The sequence below is a fragment of the Asterias rubens genome, chromosome 3 (assembly GCF_902459465.1).
Source record: "Asterias rubens chromosome 3, eAstRub1.3, whole genome shotgun sequence".
NCBI lineage: Eukaryota > Metazoa > Echinodermata > Asteroidea > Forcipulatida > Asteriidae > Asterias > Asterias rubens.
The window spans coordinates 7,440,359-7,464,268 of record NC_047064.1 but is presented as its reverse complement, the minus strand read 5'-3'; the positions used below and the strand labels follow the sequence as shown (position 1 = coordinate 7,464,268).

At 39.0% G+C, this 23,910-nt stretch overlaps 1 protein-coding gene across 1 annotated transcript; it reads left to right on the top strand.

The window, feature by feature from the left end:
- The first annotated feature begins 2,470 nt into the window (after positions 1–2,470).
- On the top strand, positions 2,471–22,263 carry LOC117287786. The gene is made up of 13 exons (XM_033768304.1): positions 2,471–2,512; positions 5,048–5,239; positions 6,042–6,171; positions 7,227–8,179; positions 10,152–10,337; positions 11,006–11,245; positions 13,406–13,575; positions 13,974–14,016; positions 14,688–14,866; positions 15,241–15,462; positions 15,775–17,443; positions 18,221–18,303; positions 20,060–22,263. Exons 2-13 carry the CDS (start codon positions 5,183–5,185, stop codon positions 20,151–20,153), a joined length of 4,026 nt encoding a protein of 1,341 aa, XP_033624195.1. The 5' UTR covers positions 2,471–2,512; positions 5,048–5,182; the 3' UTR covers positions 20,154–22,263.
- The last annotated feature ends 1,647 nt before the right edge of the window (positions 22,264–23,910 follow it).

Below are 23,910 nucleotides of genomic sequence, written 5' to 3'. Positions count from 1 at the left end.
TATCATTTTGGGGGTTTCCTTTAAAAATTGTTTTGTTTTGTTTTTAATTTAATTAATTCCCTTGTTTTACTTATTTCGTAAAAAATGTCACGCTTAAAAGTTTTTTTGTTTTTGTTTTTTTTCTGTGTGTATACTAGTACTATATTAATTTAATGTTAGTTTTTGCTATGTAATAGCAGTTTTTATTATGCTTCTTTATTAATGTGGATTAAACAGCTACCTGAGCGGAATGTTTTTAACGGAAATTGTATTTTAACTTGTTTATAATGCATGTGTTCACCATTTTAATGGAATTTTGATATGTGTATACTTCTGAATTGTTCGTAATTATCGATTAAAAATCTGGCCCCAACTAAAAACACTTTTGCCGTTGAGAGCACGCGTCGAAGGACAATGCCGCTGACGTCATTTGTGGGAGTTTGCTTTGTTATACCTCCACGCTGCAACAAAGCGGCTTTACAAATTGGAGCTCCCAACTATGACGTTTAGAGAGTGATTACGTAATGGGGCTTTTCGCAAATCTCTCAGAAAAGCGCTGGATAAGGGTATTCGAAATGATTGTTTTTTTTACACAATCAAAATCTATTTATAATCATATGACTCGATTTCCTTATTCATTGAAAACATTTTAAATGGAATTCAGCAAAGTTCACGACTTGACATTTTCGGTTTTTTTTATATTATTTGTTTCTGTGTATATACTAGTATATTTATTTGATGTATGTTTTTGCTATGTAATAGCAGTATTTAGTATGCTTCTTTATTAGTGTGGATTAAGTGATGTACGTTGTCGTTTGTAGAATAAACGGAGTAGAATAACTCCAATCGAAAAAAAAAGTGCATAATAATAAACAAATAACTATGTACTAACTATGTAGCAAATTAGTTTCCATTTTAAAATTAAAAAGTAGGCCCGGTCCGAGTGGGCGCTGTTCCTGACGTAAATCAAGGTGCGACATTCCGGATTCTCGAAGCACAACGGCTCGAAGTGTTTTCTACACAGCGCTGGAAAAGACGTCGGACAGAACGGGAGAGCCAAAGAGCCAAAGCTGATTCCAGCATCCACACCGACCCCAAAATCCCATAAAACCGCCCAAGAACAAGAGTAAAAGGCATGATGAAAACGTCACCCCTCGTAAAATTATCTCCAGTCATTGACCGATGGTGGTGCAACAAAAACTGTTTTCCAAAAGACAAGTTTAATGCGTCAGGTATTAATTAGAAAGTGGACAGATAAAACAAGCGAACAAAAAACAAAAAACACGCAACATGCAATTTAATTTTGATTAACAAGGTTTTCCATAGGTTTTGACGTGGACTATAATAATGAGGGAGACACTTTGTCTCCGGCTGTCAGATGGGCAAAATGTGGTAAATAATTAGCCTATTTCTCTGAAATTTATCAACTCATTCAACTTGCTTTTATGGTGGTTTTGTATGGTTTTTTTTTTACTATTTCGGACGCAACACCAATAGGATGATGTTGCGTTAGAAATCGGAAAAAATACCAAACCACCATAAAAGCAAGTTGAATGAGTTGATTTCAGTAAAATATGCTAATTATTTAATAGGATGGTGAAAATGTGTGTCGCCCACTAAACGTTTAGATTGAAACGGGCTGTATAGTACAGCCATTGGACCCTTTCGGTAAACAGTATTGTCCAAGGCCCACACTTCGTGTATCACAACTTGTACATAAAATAACAAACCTGTGAAAATTTAGGCTCAATCGGTCATCGGAGTCGGGAGAAAATAACGGGAAAACCCACCCTTGTATCCGCACGTTTCGCTGTGTCATGACATTTGTTTAAAATAAATCCGTAATTCTCGATATCGAGAATTGATATTGTTTTACGGTTTTCTCAAAAAGTAAAGCATTTCATGGAATAATTTCAAGATAAGTCTTTCACCACTACCTTCTGTAAACCCTGTATATTGTTAATCTGTGAACTTTTTTATTCTGTACCGAAAGGGTCCGATGGCTTTAAAAAGCCCTTGGTTGCATACTTAGCGGACCGGAGCCCCCCCCCCCCCCCCCCCCCATTTATGTGTGGCTCACCATTAAATTATTAATTTTTGTCAGTTGATTAAAGCAATACACCAGCCACTAGATAGCGGGTCGACCCGCGCAACCAACTGGGAAACATGGAGGAACGAGAACCAAAAACAAAGTAAAGCGTTTTCAAGGCACTAATTGGAAATGCCACTACCTGTCCAAAGTGTTGGATTATGGTATGCGTAGTATATAGCCAGAGGAGTGTCTGAGTGTCTTTCGTTCGGACGCGGCCCTGTGTTCGGACACCCTCGAGAGGATGGTCGCACGCCGAAAAGTTAACTTTTCCTATAATAAACAGCGCCCTCTATTGTTTTTAAACCAGTGAACTTTTCGTGACATTGACGGGTAACCTTGTCAAAAGGCTGATGAACCATAACGGCGCCGCGCGCCGGCTACCAGTTACAGAAGATTAGCAGCCGATTGAGTGCGCACTTTCCGTGAAAGTCACAACAAACGGTGAGGGGTTGGTCATTATTTTGCACAATATTCTCTGTTTTTATATCTGTTATTACCTATATTAACTCAAAGAAGATTAAACTTGCGATGCCGAGGTACTTTGGTTCAGTTGTAGCTAAATTTATAGATAATATGACGGTAAAAGTATTGTGACAGTTGTTTGGGTCAATTGTGCTGTGGACTGTATAGATTGGTCAACTCGACCAAGAAGTTTGAATCGGGTTCCTTCATCCGCCGTCCATGGTTGAATGTTGATACTGTTTTAATATAATTTATAGTATAAATCTGGTTATCAATTCATTGGGATACGTTGATATGATCTCAATTTATTGCTACACTCAAGTTTTCATAATTAAAAAATAATCAAATAATATTGAATTTGAAATATTAAATTCAATCAAATTCAAACAAACCAGTGTAAAATTTATGTTTATGTTAAGCTTAAATTAAATTTGAGATCACTGTAAGGGACCATGGATAAATTAAGAACGCGGCCGCCCGCGGTCAGACTCGTTCTAGAACGAGTCCGTCCCAAAATTGTCACGCGCCCGTCCCAAGATGGATTAAGCGCTTCACTGATTTTTAAGGTCCCTCATTATCGAACTCTATTGTTGGTGCCTTTTGTTGTTCAGATTACATGGACAAGGCAGCTTGCAAGTAAGCCACGAAGGGGTGAAGGATTAGTGTTTGCGGTCTAGCTCAGGTATACACCAGACAATGGGTTGGAGATGTCCATGTACAGCCAACCCTCAAGTTTGCCAAAGCCAATACAATAATATGCTACTGCCATAAAAAGTTGAAGAGGTGACTATTATTATTCTTAAATTTGAAATCATCGCCAACTTATTTTGTATCTACATCTAATTGTTACATTAGGACCCGTGTTTACTGAGATGATTACACTTACAAGATTCGTTCATAAAGGTACCGCGAAATCATGCTGACCGGCTCGCAATCACACAAAACACAACGCAAAATTACATCGTAGTACACAAACATCCAGCGACACACTCACACACAGTGTTTTCAATATTCAGGCCTAGTAGTCTTGTTACTTTGCGTGCAACAAACTATAATGCATGAAACATTGAACGCTAGAGGGCTTTCCTAGAGCTAAACTCATACAACATTGGCTGGTACCTTGTGCAACGTGGTGAATTTTCAGCAGTTCCTTGGGAAATATTAAGCGTGTTTAAGAAAAACTTCATAACGTGTTGGCTTCATTGTTCAAACATGAAACATTTTGGACACCTTGGATGTACAAACAAGAGTATAGTTTTACTGTTTAATGTAAGATGTTTTTCCTATTGACTTTGTTTTACTTTGGGGGATTATTTTGCATGGCGATCGTGCAAAGACGTAGTATTTTTTATTTTTTAATCTGCGGTTGTGTTTTGACTTATTGTGTGAAAAGAGCTACAACTTGGGTTTATCTACCCAGATAAGCCGATTATAACTACACAGTGGTTTTCGGCCTACACCCATTGTTCCTTTGTTATACAGTGGGTCTTCCTGGAGACCCGGTGGTTGAGGAGAACGCGTTCCACTCCGTAGTTTTTCTTTTGTTCGTTTTGTCACGCGAAGGAACGCGTCGCGACGCGGTCGTTCCCGTGACATAATTTATCCATGGTCCCTAAGTGTAATTCCCCTTCCTGATGAAAAGTGCAGCCTCACATTTTTGTTTAGTCACAATCACATCTGAGGATAACTTTTTGTTAGCAGGACTGGTTGCGATGATGTATTGTAACCCTCCTCCCGACGGCCATCGGGAGGAGGGTTACATTATCGTGAATAGACTAGAGCAGGACATGCTGTCGAATGCAGAAATATGTACAGTCACAGCATAGATCAAGTATCCTTGCTCTATGTGCGAGTAATAAGTTTTGGATTTGAAGTGCTACTTTTTTGGGGGTGAATGAACCCTCAGTGCGAGCTTTTTATAGGCGTCAATCGATTTGTACTTCGCTGGGTCAAGTTAAAAGCAGGCCTGTGGTTTTGTACACATGGAAATAGTCTCTCACTAGAGAGCTATGCCTGCATGCCCTCTCCATAGATATGATTGTACACAGGCATGGTTCTGCCCTAAGTGGTCGGTGCTGGAATTAACCCGCCTGACAATCAGGATTCCCAACAACCACTGGACATGCTGGAAGATTTTCCTGGGTTTTTTTTTGTTTTAGTTTTTTTATTTCACTTGCAGTTTCCTTTCAAAGTATTTTAATGGAATGTAAAAATTTTGTACTAAAACCAGTAAAAAATCTAACTTTGAGCTGGTAATTTTGAGCACTTTTTTTATTTGAGTCTACTTACATGATCTACCATGTAACTCTTTCCTCTCCAATCTGTTTCCAGGAAAACATTTTTCCACCACTAAAGAAATCCTGGGCAGAACCCAGTCAACTGGGAGAAATGCACCTACCGGCTACAGTAGCTGGGTGAAAGTTCATGTCTTCCATGAACAGCCACATACGAGTCGAGCATAAATAAAAGCTGCAATTATTATTAATAATTTTTTCTTTTCTCTCTCCACTTAAGATGTGAACGGATGCTAACGCTACACTGAAAAAAAGGGTTCTTAAAAAGATATCTTTCTAAAGCCACTATGACATGAAACACTATTCACCACTCAGTGTTTGAGACATCAAGCACCTCCTTGAATGGAGGCTAACCATGGATGAGTCAGAGGTCATTGACATTGATGACCTCCTTGGATCAGCTGTTGCTTTGGTAAGTTTGATACATGATTCTTTGTTAACAAGGGAGAGAATTTTATAATGTTAAACCATTAAAGCTTTCTGAAGTTGATTCAGGTGACCGGTGCAGAACGCCGGCCACAAGCTCTTTCATGTGAACAAAAGTCTGATTGGCGACGTCACACATCTGGCACAATGCTGACACGCCAAAGCCTGGAGACCATGGCCTCTGTTGCCCTGGTCTTGGCCTTGGTGCCCCTTCAAAAGTTTCTTAAAGACTTTAACAGATTTTCCAGTGGAAGTGCCCTTTTCAAAGTGAAAATGGCCTTGCCCTCCCAAAGATAAAATTCCAAGCCTGCTTTTAATTGTGAAGTTCTATGTATTATTAGTCAGTCGTAGTATTGACTACATTCACAAAGATTTATTTCAATAAACAAATCCAACTCTCGTCGGCCCAAGTCAAGTTCAGTATTGTACCTTTGAGCAAGGCACTTAACCATACTTGCATAGGAATGTAGTGCATTCTCCTCTACAGTCCAGGCTCTTGTTGGATGATACCCATGCCTACCTCCTTACGGACTGTGGTGGGGTAACCCTGCTGCAGCCCAATGAGTAGCTATTAACATGCTCCTGGTGCCAAATGATTTGGGTGAACAGCCCAAATTAGTTTTAAGCAAAACCCTAGAAGCGGCCATCCGGCCTTGTGATGTTAGGTGATATCTCATTAAAAAAAAATTTTTTTTAATTAAATAGCTAGCCAGACATCTTTGAGAGAATGTTGACTCACTCCCCAGGTTTTTTAACTGCCATTTTTTTTTTTTTTTTTTTTTTTCCAGGGACAGCAAGAGGCCGAAGAGTATGACTTTGAGAACTTCCCCAATGATAGCGAACCGACACCAACCCCTGAGACATCTATAAAGGAAACCGTTCCTGACTACCCTTCAAGTAACCTTTCAGTACAGCAAGGTTCGTACTACATAAAAAGCAGTGTTTTAACCACTTCATATCGATATTTAAAAAAATTCTGTGCCCACCTGCGGTATTAGTCAGATTATCTAGAGCTTCTTGAGTAATCGATTTACTTGGGAAAAAGTCATTGTCACAATAAAACACGAAGAGGTATTTTACAAAGCAAGTTTTCCAGAACCTTTTGTTACCATTTGTATGGGGTAAACTGATGTTCTACATACATGAACCATCCTATAACCACATTGGCAGTCTTCATGTAGTTCACCAAACCCAAGCTCTGGTGTTGTCAGAAGCAGAGTTGTGGTTCCAATCCCAGTCTTGACACTTGTGCCCTTGAGCAAGGCACTTAACCATAAATTGCTTGGTGAAAAGTTTGAGTGGGTGCATTCTGCCAGTCTCCTATTGGATGAATCCCACGCCTACATGTACATACATCCTTGACTGTAAAGAGGGTAACCCTGTTTGCAGTTGATTTCAGTCAATAGCCAAAATTAGTCATGTTTAGTCTCACCTTAAAGGCAGTGTACACTATTGGTAATTACTCAAAAAAGTTATTGGTATAAAACCTTACTTGGTAATGAGTAATGGGGAGCCTTTCGAGAATGAAGTAATTTTCCACAAATTTGTTTTTGAGACCTGCAAGAATTAAATTTTGAGGTCTCGGAAATCAAGCATCTGAAAGCACACTAACTTTGTGTGACAAGAGTGTTTTTTCTTTCATTATTATCTCGCAACTTCAACGACCAATTGTGCTCAAATTTTCACAGGTTTATTATTTCATGCACATGTTGAGATAAATCACAAGTGAGAAGACTGGTCTTTGACAATAACCATTATAAGTGTTGAGTGTCTTCAAAATGGCCTTTTTATGTTAGGCGATCTCTCATAAAAAATAAATATTTTTAATTGGACTAATATTTTGATAGTTCTTCATTCAATTCCCTCATTCAATACTTTTGTGGTATTGAGTGTCCAAATGCTTGCCTACCTAAAGGAATATTGTATTTTCAATTTGCTAATTGCAATTTTGTGGGTTTTTCTTTATGTTGCAGGTGGTTTGAAACAGAACAGTAGCCCTGTCAGGAATGCACAGTCAAAAACGCCCCTGGAGGAGGAGTTAAAGAAGTTGTTTCTTACCTCAAAGTCATCGAAAAGGAAAGTAGAGATCCAAGAACAGAGCCTTGCGATCAATAACAATGTACCAGAACGAGGCGAGCAGAGTTATTCGGACAGCAAAGCATCTCAAAATGAGGCACTTGTTGACGCTCTCATCCAGGGAGGGTCGACAGACGGGGTTCTGTCAGACGAGGAGCTCTCCATCGACGTGAACTCTGAAGAACTCCGGCAGTTCATTCTGGAGTTTGAAGCCAGCAACGACGATATTCCACCTAAGAGTTCCTCTCCAGAGGAGGGTCGGAGACCTAAGCAAAGGGTCGTCATCAACCACAGATATTCGCAAAGTGACGATCAGGACAGTCTGAATTCATCCATAAGCACCACGGAGTCCCGCGATGGCAGCCTTACGTCCAGTCTGGCTTCCAGCGACATCCACCTGTCCCCGGTCCGGACCAAGCAGAAGGTCCCTAGGGGGAAGACCGTGCGCTTCCTCATGTCAAACCTGCTTAGAAACAATAAGGCCCCACATCATCATTCCGGTCGCACCTCAGGATCTGACGATGACTCTCGGGACTCCAAAACCCGTCCAACGAAGGAGAGAAACAAAAAGAAAGACAAAGAGGAACGAGATAGAGACCGCATTGCCAACAAACATTCCAAACATTTTAGATCTCAGCAAGTATCGATATCATCCGGAAAATTCATGACCTCATCAGCAGCCAATGGTCAGGCCAGAAGACCTGGAGACTTGCCCCAGGACGGTAAGACGCAATCAAGGGTGCAGTTGTCGACAGCTACCGTTGCGATGCCTGTTAGCCCTGGAGCTAGAGATAATACCCTCCCTAAGCAGCTTATACAAGCTGCCACCAGAGGGGACCTGCAGGTTCTGGTGAGTTTACTCTTTAGATTGCCAATTTTGAAGAATACTGTAAAGAATAGCAGTGTCTGCTTATTTGGTTTTATTTCTTAGGCATTTCGTGTCCAAGTGGTCTACTTCACTATAGCCAAGTTCTAGTGTTGTCAGCAACAGAGTGTGGGTTCGATACACGGTCATGAAACCAAGTGCCCTTTAACATGTTGTTAACAGTACACAAATAAATCTTACAGACAAAATAAAATAAAACAACTCCGATCCCACTCCCCGTGTGACAAAATACCACACGATTTTAAGGTTTTCATATTTAACGTTTCCTTTTTTCTAAAATGTTTTCACATTTGATATAAAGCATTAGAAAATACACATTTTCTTACGAGAAAAGACGTCGTTGATTCATGGTTGATCTAGTAAGTATTGCAACGACGGACGGACGTAGCATGTGTGTGTAGATGTATGCGGCTGGGAGGCCGCTGCATGCATATTATGCATTGTACACGTGGAGTTCATAAAGCTAGCAATCTGTTAATTGCGCTGCTCAATCTCGAGACTGCACAACAGATGTTGATTCGCCAACGAGTTGCGCTTCGCCCTCGTATTTGCGCAGCCTGGGAATGCGCTAAAATTCCCACGTGACACGTTGAGTCTTGTCTCAATGCCTTTATTGCTGGTTCGCGTATATTTTACCAATAAAGGGCGTTTAATCTCACGCTATTGCATTGTCCCAAAACGACCTCTAGCGTTCAATGTTTCTTGTATTTTATTGTCGCATGCAAAGTAACAACGACTACAGGCGTGAAATCTGCTTTTGTGTTATAAATAAAATACACCATAATGATCGAGGAGCACTGTCGATTGCGCACGTGAAGACAGTCCCAGGAGCGCGATAAGAGCGCTGTCGCGCTCCTCAAAAACGAAGGTCTGTTGACCCCATGAGTACGTGCTCTTGATGACAGTTTACCAAATTCAGTCAAGTGTAGCCCTCACCTTAAAGTTGCCGTTGTGCCTTGTGATGTTAGGCTATTTATCACATTAAAAATAACAGAAACAACTAAAAAAGATATCCAAAAGTTTAGTTAGAGGTAGATTCAATATCAATCTTTCCCTGAAAGTTAAATGGAAAAAATGTCAATTTAAGAGATTTTCTATCAGTGGAACTTTTTCCAAGTTTTTGTCACATTTTCATTATTGTTATGCTGAGAAACGTTTCATTTTGTTTTTCTTTAACTCAATGTCTGTAGGTAAACTTAAAATGAGAAGCAACAAACAATGTACACAAACTGAAAAGTACACAAACAAGTACTTTATTATTAATGGTTCAAAAATGTCATATTATTACAAATTATGTAAGACTGATTATTTTCAGCCATAAACAGACTTTCTTATACGTGCAAGGTATTTTTACAGTTTTGTGTACATATGTTCGGCCTGATGCTTTGTTTTGGTAAGGGTGTTGCAGTCTACAGTGAATAGTCAAAGGGAACCTCTTTGTGGAAAATTTAAAATTTCTACTGCAACAAATCACATTCAGTGTTTCAATTTTCAGAATAATGTTCACTAAATTTACATGTACTGTATGTCTGTCATTCTACTCACAAACAAAATAATAATATAAAAATTCCCTTAAAGGAAAGGTTTTTTTATCAAAAAATAAACCCTTCAAAAGAAACTGTTAAAATCAAGTTGGAGCCACAGAGCAATTGTATCACGTTATTTCAGACAAACCTAGTCCAACTGTCTGGGAAGTGTACGCCAATCCTGATTGCCTCTTTTGAATCTACTCTGAGTATAGCTCATGGATAAAAGTTAAATGTGTCTAACAAAGCCTGTGGCCTATTGGCCCAATTTAACATGCATTTTCATAAGACCCCGTTGCATAATGCAAGTCGTAACCACCAATGGCTACTGTTGGTTTATTAAAAAACAAAATGTCTGGAGGCCATTCCGTATCAACAACAAAAAATTGTTTGATTATCCATAAATACAGGAGTTTTTACTGGCGGCAAATGAGGGCCTGTCACAGGTGCGTGACAACCGCGGCAATACGCTGTTACACGCAGTCGCCAGACGGGGCCACGTTGACTGCCTGACTTGGCTGGCCTCTTGGGCCTGTGCAGGGTTGCTGGCCGTGGAGAATGACGACTGTTTTACTGCTGCCGCCCTGGCTGTGAAAGTAAGTCAAAGCTGTAAATAATTTAAATTGCACATTTTGTATCTTCTGGCAACAATGTTTATTTCGTTCTGAATTTGACATTCTGATGTGTGCATATTTAATAATGAACATGGATAGAACATTATATGTCTTGTCATTGGTCATTCAGTTAATTATATGCTACCTTGTGTTACAAAACTTGCAGCGTTTGCAAGCTAGAAAGAAACCTGACTGTAGAAACAATGAGAAATTTTGTATTTTTCTATGCAAGACTTGTAAAAACAAACTTGAAATCTTTCAACCGTTTTAAGTTTTGATTATTTATCTGCAGGATGACATGATTCAGTAAGTTAGGCAAACGACCATCAAGTAACATTTATAAGAACCTTATACATGTGTGTCTTTGACAAGTTTGAGAAATCAGTGTCTCCAAAAGATGACTGAAAAGTATTTGCAAATAGTTCTCCCAAAGATAACTGAATAGTATTTCCAAATAGTTCAACAAAATGTTTGTCAAATTAACATTCACAATTCTTCTCTTTAAGCAATCAATTTACATTTTTGTGGTGGGGAGGGGGGAGGGGGGGCGGGGGCGTCTTCTCTATGTACATCTTAGACTTTTCAATTTTGTTGACTATCTGTCTTTTGATGTTTTGGATGTTTAATAAATTCATATACAATTTATATAGCATGGCCAGTTAGCATGTTTGACGTGGATGGTGCAACACTCAGAGGCAAAGTCTGAGCTCCACTCCCAAGACAACCGCTGGTCCCTCCTTCATCTTGCTGCTAGATTCGGTCAGGAACCCTGCCTTCGTAGGCTGCTTGAGCTTATGCAGATGCAGGATATCTCCCTGGACCAGACTGACCACAGCAACAATAGCCCAAGCCACCTCTCTGCCAAGTATGGCCATCTGCCGTGTCTTCAGGTATGTATGACATCTCAAGGTCAAGGCACTTTTCTTAGCAGTGGAACCCCTCATGCAAAAGTTTATGTCGACTGCTTAGAATAATAGACCTTTATCATGCTGTCTCCATCTTGGTCATGTTCCTTGTATTGAATAACAATAATAAATGCTTATACTCATTTTGCAAACAGGAACCAGACTATTTTGTTCTTCCAGCCTCAGTTTGGTTACAATGATATCAATGGGAAAAATTCAAGATGGCTGTACCATGGTAAAGGTCTATAAGAAACTTAATGGCAACTTTATATGCCTAAATTATCAAAGGTTCTCAAACGAGAAATGCGTATAAATTTGAAGAAAAAAAATAAATCAATTAAAATAATAAAACAAATATTTGTATGGTTCTTCTTGCTAAATAAATTCTTTGAAGACCACTCTTGATTAATAAACCCCATTTACCAGGAGCTCCATACAGGGCTGTATGCTTCGTTTTTGAAAGGGCAAGGGCACCAAGGCATTTTCTCTTTGGCAAAGGGCACCCTATGAGGAAATTGTAAATTCCTACTGGAGCATTTCAAGGGCACCAAGGCAATGACAAGGGGCAACGAAGGCAATCGCCTTCGTTGCCTCCGTGAAGTATCAGGCCTGTCCATATAAATGCAAAAGCAGTTTTTCAAAATCCATACAATTTGCTCTAAGGACCTTGTACATGTATTCCTACATGTCTTAAGCAGACGATGTGGTGTTCAAATTGTACAAAACGGAAAGCATTTGGAAGCATCTCAAAAGTCAGGCATGTACAAGGTGTAAAAAGAACATTCTTGTATGAATACTTCTCCAACCCAGTGGACCACCAGAACATTCTGCTGGGCTGCCGCATTGTGGTGAACTTAACCCTCTAGTCCCTGCACCGCCCGAGTTTCTGAAAACCAATTTTTCAAGATTCTTGCAGTAAACAACTGGAATCGTAGTTAAATTTTTAAAAGATAGCTTAATATTTATGCACAATTTTTTACCCTTTCGGTAATGTTTGTATAAAAGTACAAGCTCCCATTGGGAACAATAATTGACTCTCGAATATTTTTTTGTAAGGATAAAATGGACACAATAGCTTTTCAAGGCTTTTATCTGACTCAATGTTCAAACTAATTAAATGCGAAGGCGTTAGTTTTCGACAATATCAATATTAATGATGAATAAATACAGTTTCCTTTGTGTTTACTAATTGGTATGAGCTAAATTATTTCATCGTCATTAGCTTGAAAGGAGAATTAATAATGATTTACAAACAACTGGATGGATTAACAAATGCGTAGACCTACTAATGAATATCGAGTTTTCTTTTGATGTTCCTTTTTTTCTTATTAGTATGAGCATTGAGCCAGATAAAAGCCTCGAAAAGCTATTGTGTCCATTTTATCCTTACAACAAAATATTAGAGAGCCGATTATTGTTCCCAATGGGAGCTTGTACTTTTATACAAACATTACCGAAAGGGTAAAAAATTGTGCATAAATATTAAGCTATCTTTTAAAAATTGAACTACGACTCCAGTTGTTTACTGCAAGAATCTTGAAAAATTGGTTTTCAGAAACTCGGGCGGTGAAGTGACTAGAGGGTTAAGGAACAAACCTTTCTGAGTGAAAAACGCACGTTAGCATTTTCAGGGGGGTGGTAGTTTACACTAAAAATCACTGCCAGTTGGAGAGGAAACAATTTCCTCTTGGTGCCAGTCATCGGAACCATGTGCTGGCTACTGCCCACCAACCTTCAAATATTGGCCCAGCCTGAACATCTGCATCACACTTCCAGGCTTGTGAATTTCGCCAGAGAGTGGCCTTGAGCCAACCTAAACGCATTGACGATCACGTGTGCGGATGTTCGATGATCTCGCATCCATTTCAAAGTCAAATTCTATAAACACGTTAACATATAAAACATTATTAATGGATGTTCATGTACCCATGTCATGTAATACATGTACATGTACATGTTCTGTGGTACAGTTACATGTACTGCAAAACATGTGTCCGATGAGATCCTGGTACTGTAAAGCCAACTCATTTCCTTATCATTGCAAATATATGGACAGGGGATCATTCTACCTCGTGGTACCCCTTTCCCAACCACTCTCTCACTCACCTACATTGATCACTGACTCCCCTCTATTAACACCCACAGACTCTGGTGGAGTATAACTGCGACGTAACTCTACTCAACAAGAAGAAGCAGTCGCCGTTTAGCCTAGCAACCAGATACCACCATGTCACATGCGCTCAGTTCCTGGTCGTCGTGGAAACCTGCATCAAGCTGTCCAATGAGCTGACGGTCACACAGAGGCAGTTCAGAGAGTAAGTGTGACGAGTCAAGTTTGGAGTATTTATTTATTTTATTTTATTTGCATGTTGCCAGACACACAAGTGTCTTCCTACGTGTATTTGATTTCCGATTTTTTTTGCCCTTGGAAATATCAGAAAAATTGTGATTAAATAGCCTGGAAAATGTTTAAAGGCAGTGGGCACTAAATAATACTCAAGTATAAAATAAATTACTTGGTAACGAGCATTGGAGAGCTGTTTAAAGTATAAACTATCAAACTGGAAAAGTAAGTAGCCAGGGTTTTATATCTGCTAGCCCCGGTCTAGCGGACTACCATCACTTTCGACCCCTGTGCTACATGTACTCTCAAGCCCATTGTGTGTTTTCAACTAAAATAATTTGTTTGATTTTCTTCCTTGATTCTGTTCAGGAGCCAGCAGGAGAAAGAGGCCATGAGCAAGAAACTTAGAGAGGTAAAACTTTGCTTCATATTCAGTTTGTATTTTTACTAACATGTCAACTTCTGAGAGATTCAACAGCGGTATTTTTAAATGAAAGGGAAACAAGAAGTAACTATTTGTAAATTTGCCAGTACAAGCATTTGTAAAACTCTTTTGGAAGGAGTGTTTGTTATGAGACAAGCCGTCGGTTTGGTTTCAATGTTCCGAACAGTGCACTTTCCTCATCGCGGGAGAATAATAAGAGTGCACAATTAAATGTTGAGACCATGCCACAAACTCTTTTGCTTAGTGCTTACCCTCCCAAAGGCAAGCATCAATTCTTCCTTTTTTTATCAAAATTTAGATTTGTTTGTCCTCGGGGAAAAGTATTCAGAATTTGTATGAAACAGCTTGAAAGTGTAATAAAATCAAAAACTGTGCTAAATGTACATGTAGGTCAGCCCTTGTACCCAATCAAATGTTCCCACTTTTTTTACCAATGGCTAAGATCTCTTGCCTACAAAAGAGATTAACACATGCTTCATGGGTACCCCTCCCACCAAAGCCCGTCTTTCCATTGCTGCTGCTTTGAGTTTGGTTATTACTTGTGGATTTAAGATCCGATCTCATAATTTTGTCCTTTAACGTCCGTTAACCTTTTACCTTCCTCCATCTCATTCATGATCTCTCTCTCTTTCTCCTAGGCCCTGTCTTGCACGGATGCCCTCGTCCACATGCAGAAGACCGACCTATCCCAGCGTATTGAACAGGTGCGAGGAGAGTACGTTGACCTAACCAATCTACTGGTTCATCAATTAGACCAGCTGCATAAGCAGCAGACTCGGACCAATCCTGGCAATCAGCTTCCTGCGTCAACGTCAAGGTTTGTTCTGAAACTCATGCACTGTGATCCAGTGGTTAGACTGCATGACTTGCAATCGCACGATTGTGGGTTCGAATCTCCTTGCTAACTGCTGATTTCACAATGACTAGGTATTGTCGTCGAATAGCTGAATCGCAATTTCTTGATTTGTGAAATTCATAATCATAGACGTTAAACCAATGTTTGGATGAGAGAGATTGGCTGTTGCCAGCTTGGTGTGTGTACATCCCCTTCTGGGAGCTTGCCGAGTTCCCTTGACGAAAAGACCATCTAAACAAACAAAGTGCCTTTCGTCTGGTTGAGTTCAAAAGTTAATTTATCCTTTTCGAAAGCAATCTTTTATCGGTTACTCGCTCATTTTATTCCCTTACTAGTGAGGAGGATGTACTGGTGTACAAGCAGAAAGCCACTCAACTAGAGCAAGCTTGTTCAGATCTACAGGAGCGAGACCAGAGACAGGAGGAGGAGCATGGCAACCAGGACCAGCTACTGGAGATAGAGAGACGATTAAGCCGACTCCAGCCTCTTCCGACCAGTCCAATATGGCCGGCACCGGCCACTGTCCACAACCCTGGCTTAGCTCTGGACTCAATGAGGTATAATGGTTTAATCATTTTTTTGAATAGTACATTGAAGGAGAGTATTTAATGATGTTCTAGATGTATAATGTGCTTTACAGAGCTGCCCACTCTCCCAGAAAGTTCACAAATTAAAAAAATCACAATATTTTTTTTTAATTTGGGTCAAAATTTTTATTAAATTTGGGTAAATAATTGAAGACAGTTAACCAGTATTTCCTTGTTCTTGTGCTGAACTTCTGCGAAACATTCGCTGCAAAAACAGAGCTGTGACGTCAAAATTTGCTTCAAATTGACTCATTTTGATTGCTTTTTTATTGTTTTGTCCAGGACTCGCCTCAGTGAGGTGAATCATCAGATAGCCACTCTTCACCATGTCAGTCCGAGCCTTGCATCGGACAACCTCGACACTCTCAGCCTGAGCAGCAGCTATGCCTCGTCCCTCAGTTCATCATCATCATCATCCCTAATGGCTGCAATGGTACAGTCCTCCCCAGGGCACTCTGCCAAGAAGCGAAGGGTGTCATGGAACGAGGAACTCTCACAAAAGGGGTCTTTGGATCAAGAAGAGATATTTTCAAAGACATGCGTTGCAAACAGTAAAACAACTCTATTAAATAACTATGAATCAAACCCACCCGACTTGTCCTTGAGAAGTACTGAATGTCAAAGGTCAAGTCACGTCCCGATGGCCGATAAAAAAAGCAAGGACTTTACAAGCAAATTGTATTCTAAAGAAGTTGGACCTGTGCGTTGTAAAACTGCATTGGGAAACCAGTCTCACTCCAAGACGAACATTCTCCATGTCCAAGCAGAGATTAACCGACAGGAAACTGAACTTGAAACACTGGAAAGTCCCACCAGCACAAGCTACGCCAAACCCTCTGCAGAAGACAGGGGCAGGAACTCAACCCCACCTCCATCATATCTTGAGTCCTGCTCCAGACATTTATCAAGCTCTCACAGCTCAGAGTCAATCGTAAATAGGGATGACACTTCTAAGAGGAAAACAGGAGAACCTCCCAGAAATGCAGACAGGAGGAAGATTTCCCTTGATCATGTCGATCAGAAATCTCCTGCAACGATAACTAACTCATCACCTGGAGAGAAACTTGAAATGCCTGAAGCTTATTTCTTTCCCACGTTTGATAAGCTGTCGACAGGTTTAGAGGAGTCAACTTCTCAGCAGCAGTTTGCACCTCAGAAGCACAGGGAGAATCACGCCATGCCAGACTTCATGAGGAAGGTGCAGCGGACAAACCAGTTCGGAGAGCCTGAAGCCGGGAAAGTAATCGTCAAGATAAGCAACAGAGAGGAGTTGGTGCTGCTGCCGCCCGGCACCTCAGGAAGCCTGGGGGACCTCTCAGCATCTCACCACCGCCTGAATTCGAACTCCAGCCTGAGCAGCATCTCCTCAGACTTGCCTTGGTCTGAGAGCGAGACTGATGAGTCTCCCCGTCCAAACAGACAACCAGTGAGAGGTGGAATTCTCTCTAAGAAAACAACTGACGGTTCTAAGAAAACCCAAGAGAAGCATATCAAGTTTGCTCTGGGCGACGTCGACGATAAACCAACCGCGTCCTCTGTGGCAAACCCTGCCGCAGTTAAGCCTCATCCTTCCAAGAGGCGAGATCTGTCTCCGATCTACGAAGCGCCAGATTTATTGAAATCCACTTCAGACGACTCGAAGAAGAGTCAGAATGAAAAGAAAGACGCCGGCATCAAAAGTAATGATAAAACTTTAGCAAACACGCAGAAGAATCGGTCAGAGAAGCTATCGCCTGAAATAAAAACTGATAATGATTGTCAACGCTTAAAAGTTCCTCAGTCCAAGAAACTTGAGGCAACTGATCGAGATGATAAGAGCTCCTCGCGTCGGAGAAACTTTCGTTTATTCAGCTACAGTAGCGATGAGGGGGACCATGAGGGAGAGAGCAGCAAGACGGGAAAAACTCTGTCAGAGTCTGAGCATGAAAACCTGAAATATCCCGCTTGCCTGGTAAGAATGTCATCCGACACTTTCGCTTTTCAAATTCACTTAAAAAAAAAAACAATTAGAATAATCTTCAAGCAAAGTGGAGTCCCCAATTCTGATTTTTTTTTATCCATGGCAATAAGAGTGTGATATTAACCAATAATCAAATTGCATTACTTTGTTTTATCACGCAGTTCTAACTCCTTGTATTTGCATTTTTTTTTACTGTGCATCAAGTTTGCGTTAAAATAAATTAATGATCACATGCGCTCTTCTGGAAAATGGAAAAACATATCTATAGCGTGTGTAGAGCAGTCAATAGAGGACACTGACGCCTCAGCGACCATAGACTTCAATGAAAATTAGGTTTTAAACTAAAAGAATTCACCAACATCATCTAAACCTCCCTAACGGTTTGGACCACAATGGTCATGGGTGTTTGAATTAAAGACACTGGACAAGTTTGGTAATTGTCAAAGACCAGTCTTCCCACTTGGTGTATCTCAAAATGCTGTATTTCAGCACTCAAATCCAATGTTGAGATCTCGAAATCAAATTAAAATATTTTAATTCGAAAATTACTTCTTTCTCGAGAACTGCAGTATGTCACTTCAGAGGGAGCTGTTAATCACAATGTTTTGTACTATCAACAGCTCCCCACTACTCGTTACCAAGTGGGTTTTTGTGCTAACAATTATTATGAGTAGTTACCATTAGTTTCCAGTGCCTTTAAGTGCAGGACTTAAACACAGTCTGTGTAAATGCCGTTGAGTAACTAATTGTACATTGATTTGTTTCCAGACTGACGCACTTAGCCAGGAGTTTAACGGAATCAAAGAGACCCCTATTAACGGAGACATAGACGCAGTGCAGTATAAGTTATGGTAAGAAAATCTTGTTTTATTTAGTAAGGTTTGCGATAACGCCACGTAAAAAACTCTATATGAGTTGTGGAACTAGTGATGTTACTGCAAACCTTGTGAGATTGTTTCCCCACAATTCAAAGTTTCAAATCCTTCTCGTGTGCATGGTGTTACCACAAACCTGACTAGATTAAATCTCCACCATGCAGAATTTCAAGTCCAACTTTAAATATTGTCTAGTCATACATGTACAAATGACAGCAACTCATTTTGATTGACTGTTTTATTTTTCTCTCATCCCATGTTTGGTTATTTCTCTTCTATGGTGATTAGGTACCATACCAAATAATTATTGTCTTTGTTTCATTTTGATTGAGTAATTTCTAGAAAATAAGAATTATCTGTAGTCAGACTTGTTTGTGTCTGCTTGGACGGACAGAAAGTATAAAGACGGACAGAAAGTATAAAGAAATCTTGCATTTTGATCTACATGTATTTCTCTAACACTGAGGAAACATATGTTCTGTTAAATTATGTCTATTTTATTTTGCTGTTCTAATAATTTGTTTTGCTCTGTTTTGTCATTTTTTTGTATATAATATACAAGCACTGTATATTATATTATTATTATAATTATGATACTGTTCCCAGAAGCCCCTTGGAACAAAGACTCCAAGGGTTACAGGTGGAAATGCAATCAAATTATTGTACCTTGAATTTTGATCCTCTTTTTTCAGATCTTGTCAGCAACAGCTACAGCATTTTGTAATTTTGACCATGTTCTTGAAATTATTCTTTGTAATTGAACTTACATAATGTACATGTACGTGTGTAACTTGATTGAGGATTTTGCTTTGAACTGAGACTAGGCACTAAGCCATTGGAATTGTTATATTAAACAGTTCTTGACAAACCATGGCTTTGTTAATATTATGCATTTTCTTCTTTCTATAGTCTTGACTTCTACATTTGTATAATATTGTAACTTCTTCTTTCATATAATAGAAATTCTACTTTCATATAACTTCTACCTTCACATGTTTTATGTTTCCATGCATTGTTATACATACAATGCATTTACTAACTTCATGGACCAGTAACCCATCCTTTCATACTGAACATCTTTTATCCTCACCACTTTACTCCTATTTGTTCGTAGCCACTAATTGTTTCTAAAATAGAAACTTTGATTGGCGATAATTTTCCTGAATCCCTTTCCCCTTTTCTCATTAAATGGATGTATTTGTTTGTATTTGTTTATACCTCTGAATAACGTCCGGTTAGGATCAAAAGCTAAGGCTGCTACCCTACTCATTATTTAGTTTTACCTTCATTATTATAACTTTTACTTTCATATAGATATACTGTAACTATATTTGTTTATTATATTTGTACTTGTAGTGAAATATTGTATTTTCTTGGTGTTTTTAATGTTGTATGTTACAGATTGTATCTACTTTTATTGTATGCTTCTGTAAAATCCACTGGGGAGAAAATAACTTATTCATTTATATTATACTTTAGTGCAATGTCTTGTACTTTCTCTGTGTTTTTTAATGTTTTATATTATAGATTGTTTTTAAGTATTTTGTATTGATTCTTTCAAATCTAGGCCTAGAAGTATTTTGTAATATTTCTTTCAAACCCACGGAGAAGAAAATTTTAATACTTTTAAAATGATTATAATTAGAATGATAATTAGAATTTTGATGCTTGAATATTCTCACTTCTAAACTTGGTGGTTTGTTAATGGAACTTGATCTGTATTTATTTTCAGGTATGAGATGTCAGAGGATGACGAGGACCAGGATGACAACCAGCTGCAGCTTCAATCATCAGGGGGTTTCGAACGTCACATCTGCTACCTATGATACAGGTTATAACCACTCTTAGAGGGCTCGTTCTGTGCCATCATTCTGTAGTGCCATCTCCCACAGTGGTGAGATTGCAGGGGGCTTTAAAAGACACATCTGCTAACTATGATACAGGTTATAACCACTTCAGGGTTCATTCTGTGCCATCATCATTCTGCAGCCCCACCAGTGTCCCATAGTGGTGAGATTGCAGGGGGCTTTAAAAGACGCATCCTGCTACCTATGATACCAGTTATAACCACTTCAGGGTTCATTCTGTGCCATCATCATTCTGCAGCCCCACCAGTGTCCCATAGTGGTGAGATTGCAGGGGGCTTTAAAAGACGCATCTGCTACCTATGATACAGGTTATAACCACTTCAGGGTTCATTCTGTGCCATCATCTATCTGCAGCCCCACCAGTGTCCCATAGTGGTGAGATTGCAGGGGGCTTTAAACGACACGTCTGCTACCTATGATACATGTAATAACCACTAGAGGGTTGGTTCATTCTGCGCGGCCTTCATTGTTCTGTGCCCTCATTATTTTACAGCCTCATTATTCTTCAGCACCATCATTCTCTCATAGGTATGGGAAGTGTGCAGCTGAAAGATCCTAGCCTGACTAGCCCTTTAAATTGAATATAACATCATCATGTTTTGGGAGAAGTTTTTTCAATTCCTTCCACATGTATTCAATTAGCATGCAATCAACAAAAGAAATGGGTCTCGGTTTGGCGAAAAACTAAACAAAAATTGTCATGTTTTGTCCACGATTTCTGCTTGTTGACATTGGGTTTGTGGCAGTTGTAGAGATGGAAATGTACAACAATACTTTTGGCTGTCTTTAAATTAAAGTACTCTCGATTTTGGTGGTCTCGGTTCTGCGAAAACAAAACAAGTTGCTGTGTTTTGTCTTCTTTTTCTGCTCGTTTATGTTGGTTTATTGACAGTTGTGGAGATGAAGATGAGCAGCAATACTTTTTGGGTCTTCAAATCTTGGTTGTTTCCGATTTTGATAGAAATCCCGGCGGAACTATTCATGGAAGATTGGTACTCTGTGTCGAACCTTGTGATAATGGAGAGTAAACTCAGTGTAATTGACCTCTTTTGTTGATCCACAGGCCTTTAAATGTGATATCCTAGAGTCATTTCCTGTAGCAGGAAGCCTATGCAATGGTAGCGTCTACCTTTTTATCTCTATCAACATGGGTCAGAGATACAACAGCACAGCCTTGTTGATTCCAGTATCCATGCAGTATGCAACACGGAAATTAAGGGATGTTTGATTTTAAGGGATATTAGTATCAGACATGTAAAACTTGAGAGGTTAAAAAAGGGGAACTTTGATTTTTCTCTCTGTGAAAATTCAGCCTGATAGCCTGAAAATCTGTGAAAGCCTGCACCATGCCATATGAGGTCAGCCCTTGAAATCAATCAAATACCCTAACTAAAGTGTTTTTTCTTTCCTTTTTTAGATATGAACTGTACTTGTGGGTTTTCCCACAATATTTTCATTAAGAAGGATTAAAGAAAAGGGATTAGGAAACAAAAGGGGAAATCCCACAATGTCGCTGTACTAAATAATATGGTTCTTCATTTTTTTTCCGTCGTCCAGGGCGAAATATACAGGGGTTTATGATACGTGTGTGTTGAAAACAGAATATGGGATTGAGTTGTAACATCCAAGAAGTCATGTATAATTGACAAAAAAAAATCTACTTTTTCTCTCCATGTTTTTGAGCTTAGTTGAACCTTGTTACCAACAAAAGAAGACAGATTATTTTCAAGCTGGAAAAAAAATATTCACTGGTCACGCGATGTTGAACACAGCGTTTCAAAACGATCATTCTGAACAAACATAGATGCCTACATGAAACAAGGTACTTGGTTGATGTTTATTCTTTCACCAATGAACGTACATGTCACTCTCGCTGTACCAGTAACCTTGCAAAACAGATAAGAACTAGAGATAATACTGTTGTCTGGAAAAGTCCCCTGCTCCAGAATTGAAAATTTTATTTCCAAGACTGTGGAATAACCTCATGTATGTGGTATACATGTATAATATTTATGTTATTTGGTTTGTGGTAACACCATGTGTGTATCTACTTGCTGGGTAGATTATGTTCTTTTGGGAACTTGTCTTGTCTCGGGAGACTTCTCAGTTCTGAAAAGAACTGTCCTGCTTTTTAACTACTAGGTAGTGGGCGGAAGGTTAGGAAATCGGCCGGACCTACTACTTTAGCTTTTAATTGTGGATCGACTTCTCGTTGTTAACTTCAGTACATTTTGGTCTCAACGTGCCAAATAAATATTGATACCTCACCATGCAATGCCTCTACTATTATACTTATTAGGACGATCCCAAAGATTTTGCAACATTCCTTTAAAACTGCTTCTGTAATAAACGATTTTGAACGATCAGTGTTTCACTTTTGCTTTGTTATGGTAATCGCTGCTTTTCTATTGTCATTGTTTTATGAATCATTTCAATCAACTTATTCCTTTTTGTTTCGGAAAATCCAAAAGCTTCCAACTATAGGTATTTCGCTGTAATCAAGACTGCTGCCTTATACAGTCAAAAATGGCGGTTTTATATAATGTCATCTTTATTTTGATGCATTGTTGTTTGTGTATTTGGAAAGATAGTCTTGAATCCTTCAGTTGTTTAAAACAAAAAATTGCAAACCTTGACACCACCAGATGTTTGTATCCATGTATTCAGAAAAAAATCTGAAATCCTTCAGATGTTATACAATTATTTTGGAAACAAATGTTAACATATCATGACACCACCAGATATTTTTTTATCCACGTATTCAGAAAGATAATCTGAAATCCTACAGTTGTTTTACAAAAACAAAAAAAACTGTTTGCAAACCAGGACACCGCCAGATTTTTTTATCCAGAGAATGTATTCATCAATTTTTTTATGGGGTTTATTTTGTAGATTTTGGCAAATTTTCAAAGTGATTTGTTATAGGAACTGCAAACATATACAGTCAAAAATTGATCCTCGTTATATATATTTGTATATGCAAGGTTTGTTTGCATAAGTAATTTGAAGTCTGTTTTATATAAATATTATGAAATTATTTTTATTCAGTACAAATTTCTGACGCCAAAGCGAGAATGAAAAAAAAACTAATAATGGTCTGGTTTTACTGCTTTGACAATCAGTGCTTTTAATGTGAACGATGATACTGGGAACTAGACATAAAACATGGCGCTCCTGCACCCAGAGAGTGTATGTACATGTAGAGGGAGCCTAGGTCTCAGCCCAGAAAAAAAGTAGATTTTCAACACATTTCTAAGCATAACTTTTTTTTTTTACCCACTTTTGTCACATGTGTAACCTAAAACCTGTTTTTAGACTCTTGTGTGTTTTTGAATGCTACGAACCATATGAGCAGGTATCAATATGAAAAACATGTTTAAAAAGTGGGTACAATATTATGTGCAAAAAATCTTAACAGATTTTTACAGTAAATGTAAATGTTCATACATTTATTCTGCAACCTGCACCCACCCCATGAAAGTGCCAATGACTGTTTTCAGTTCTAGCTGAAACAGCATCTACGTGTGTGGACGCAATAAGAGGAAGAAAGGTCATTGTGTGGGAAGCCAAACTCACCAAAAACACCACATTGTTTGGGATGTTTCTATCAAATTGAAAGGGTATAATGTAAAAGAAATTACCTCTCAATATTTTTCCTTTTTCCTCGTTATGTTGGTTAACCTGTTTTGGCTTTCACAGGTTGCCACAAATTACC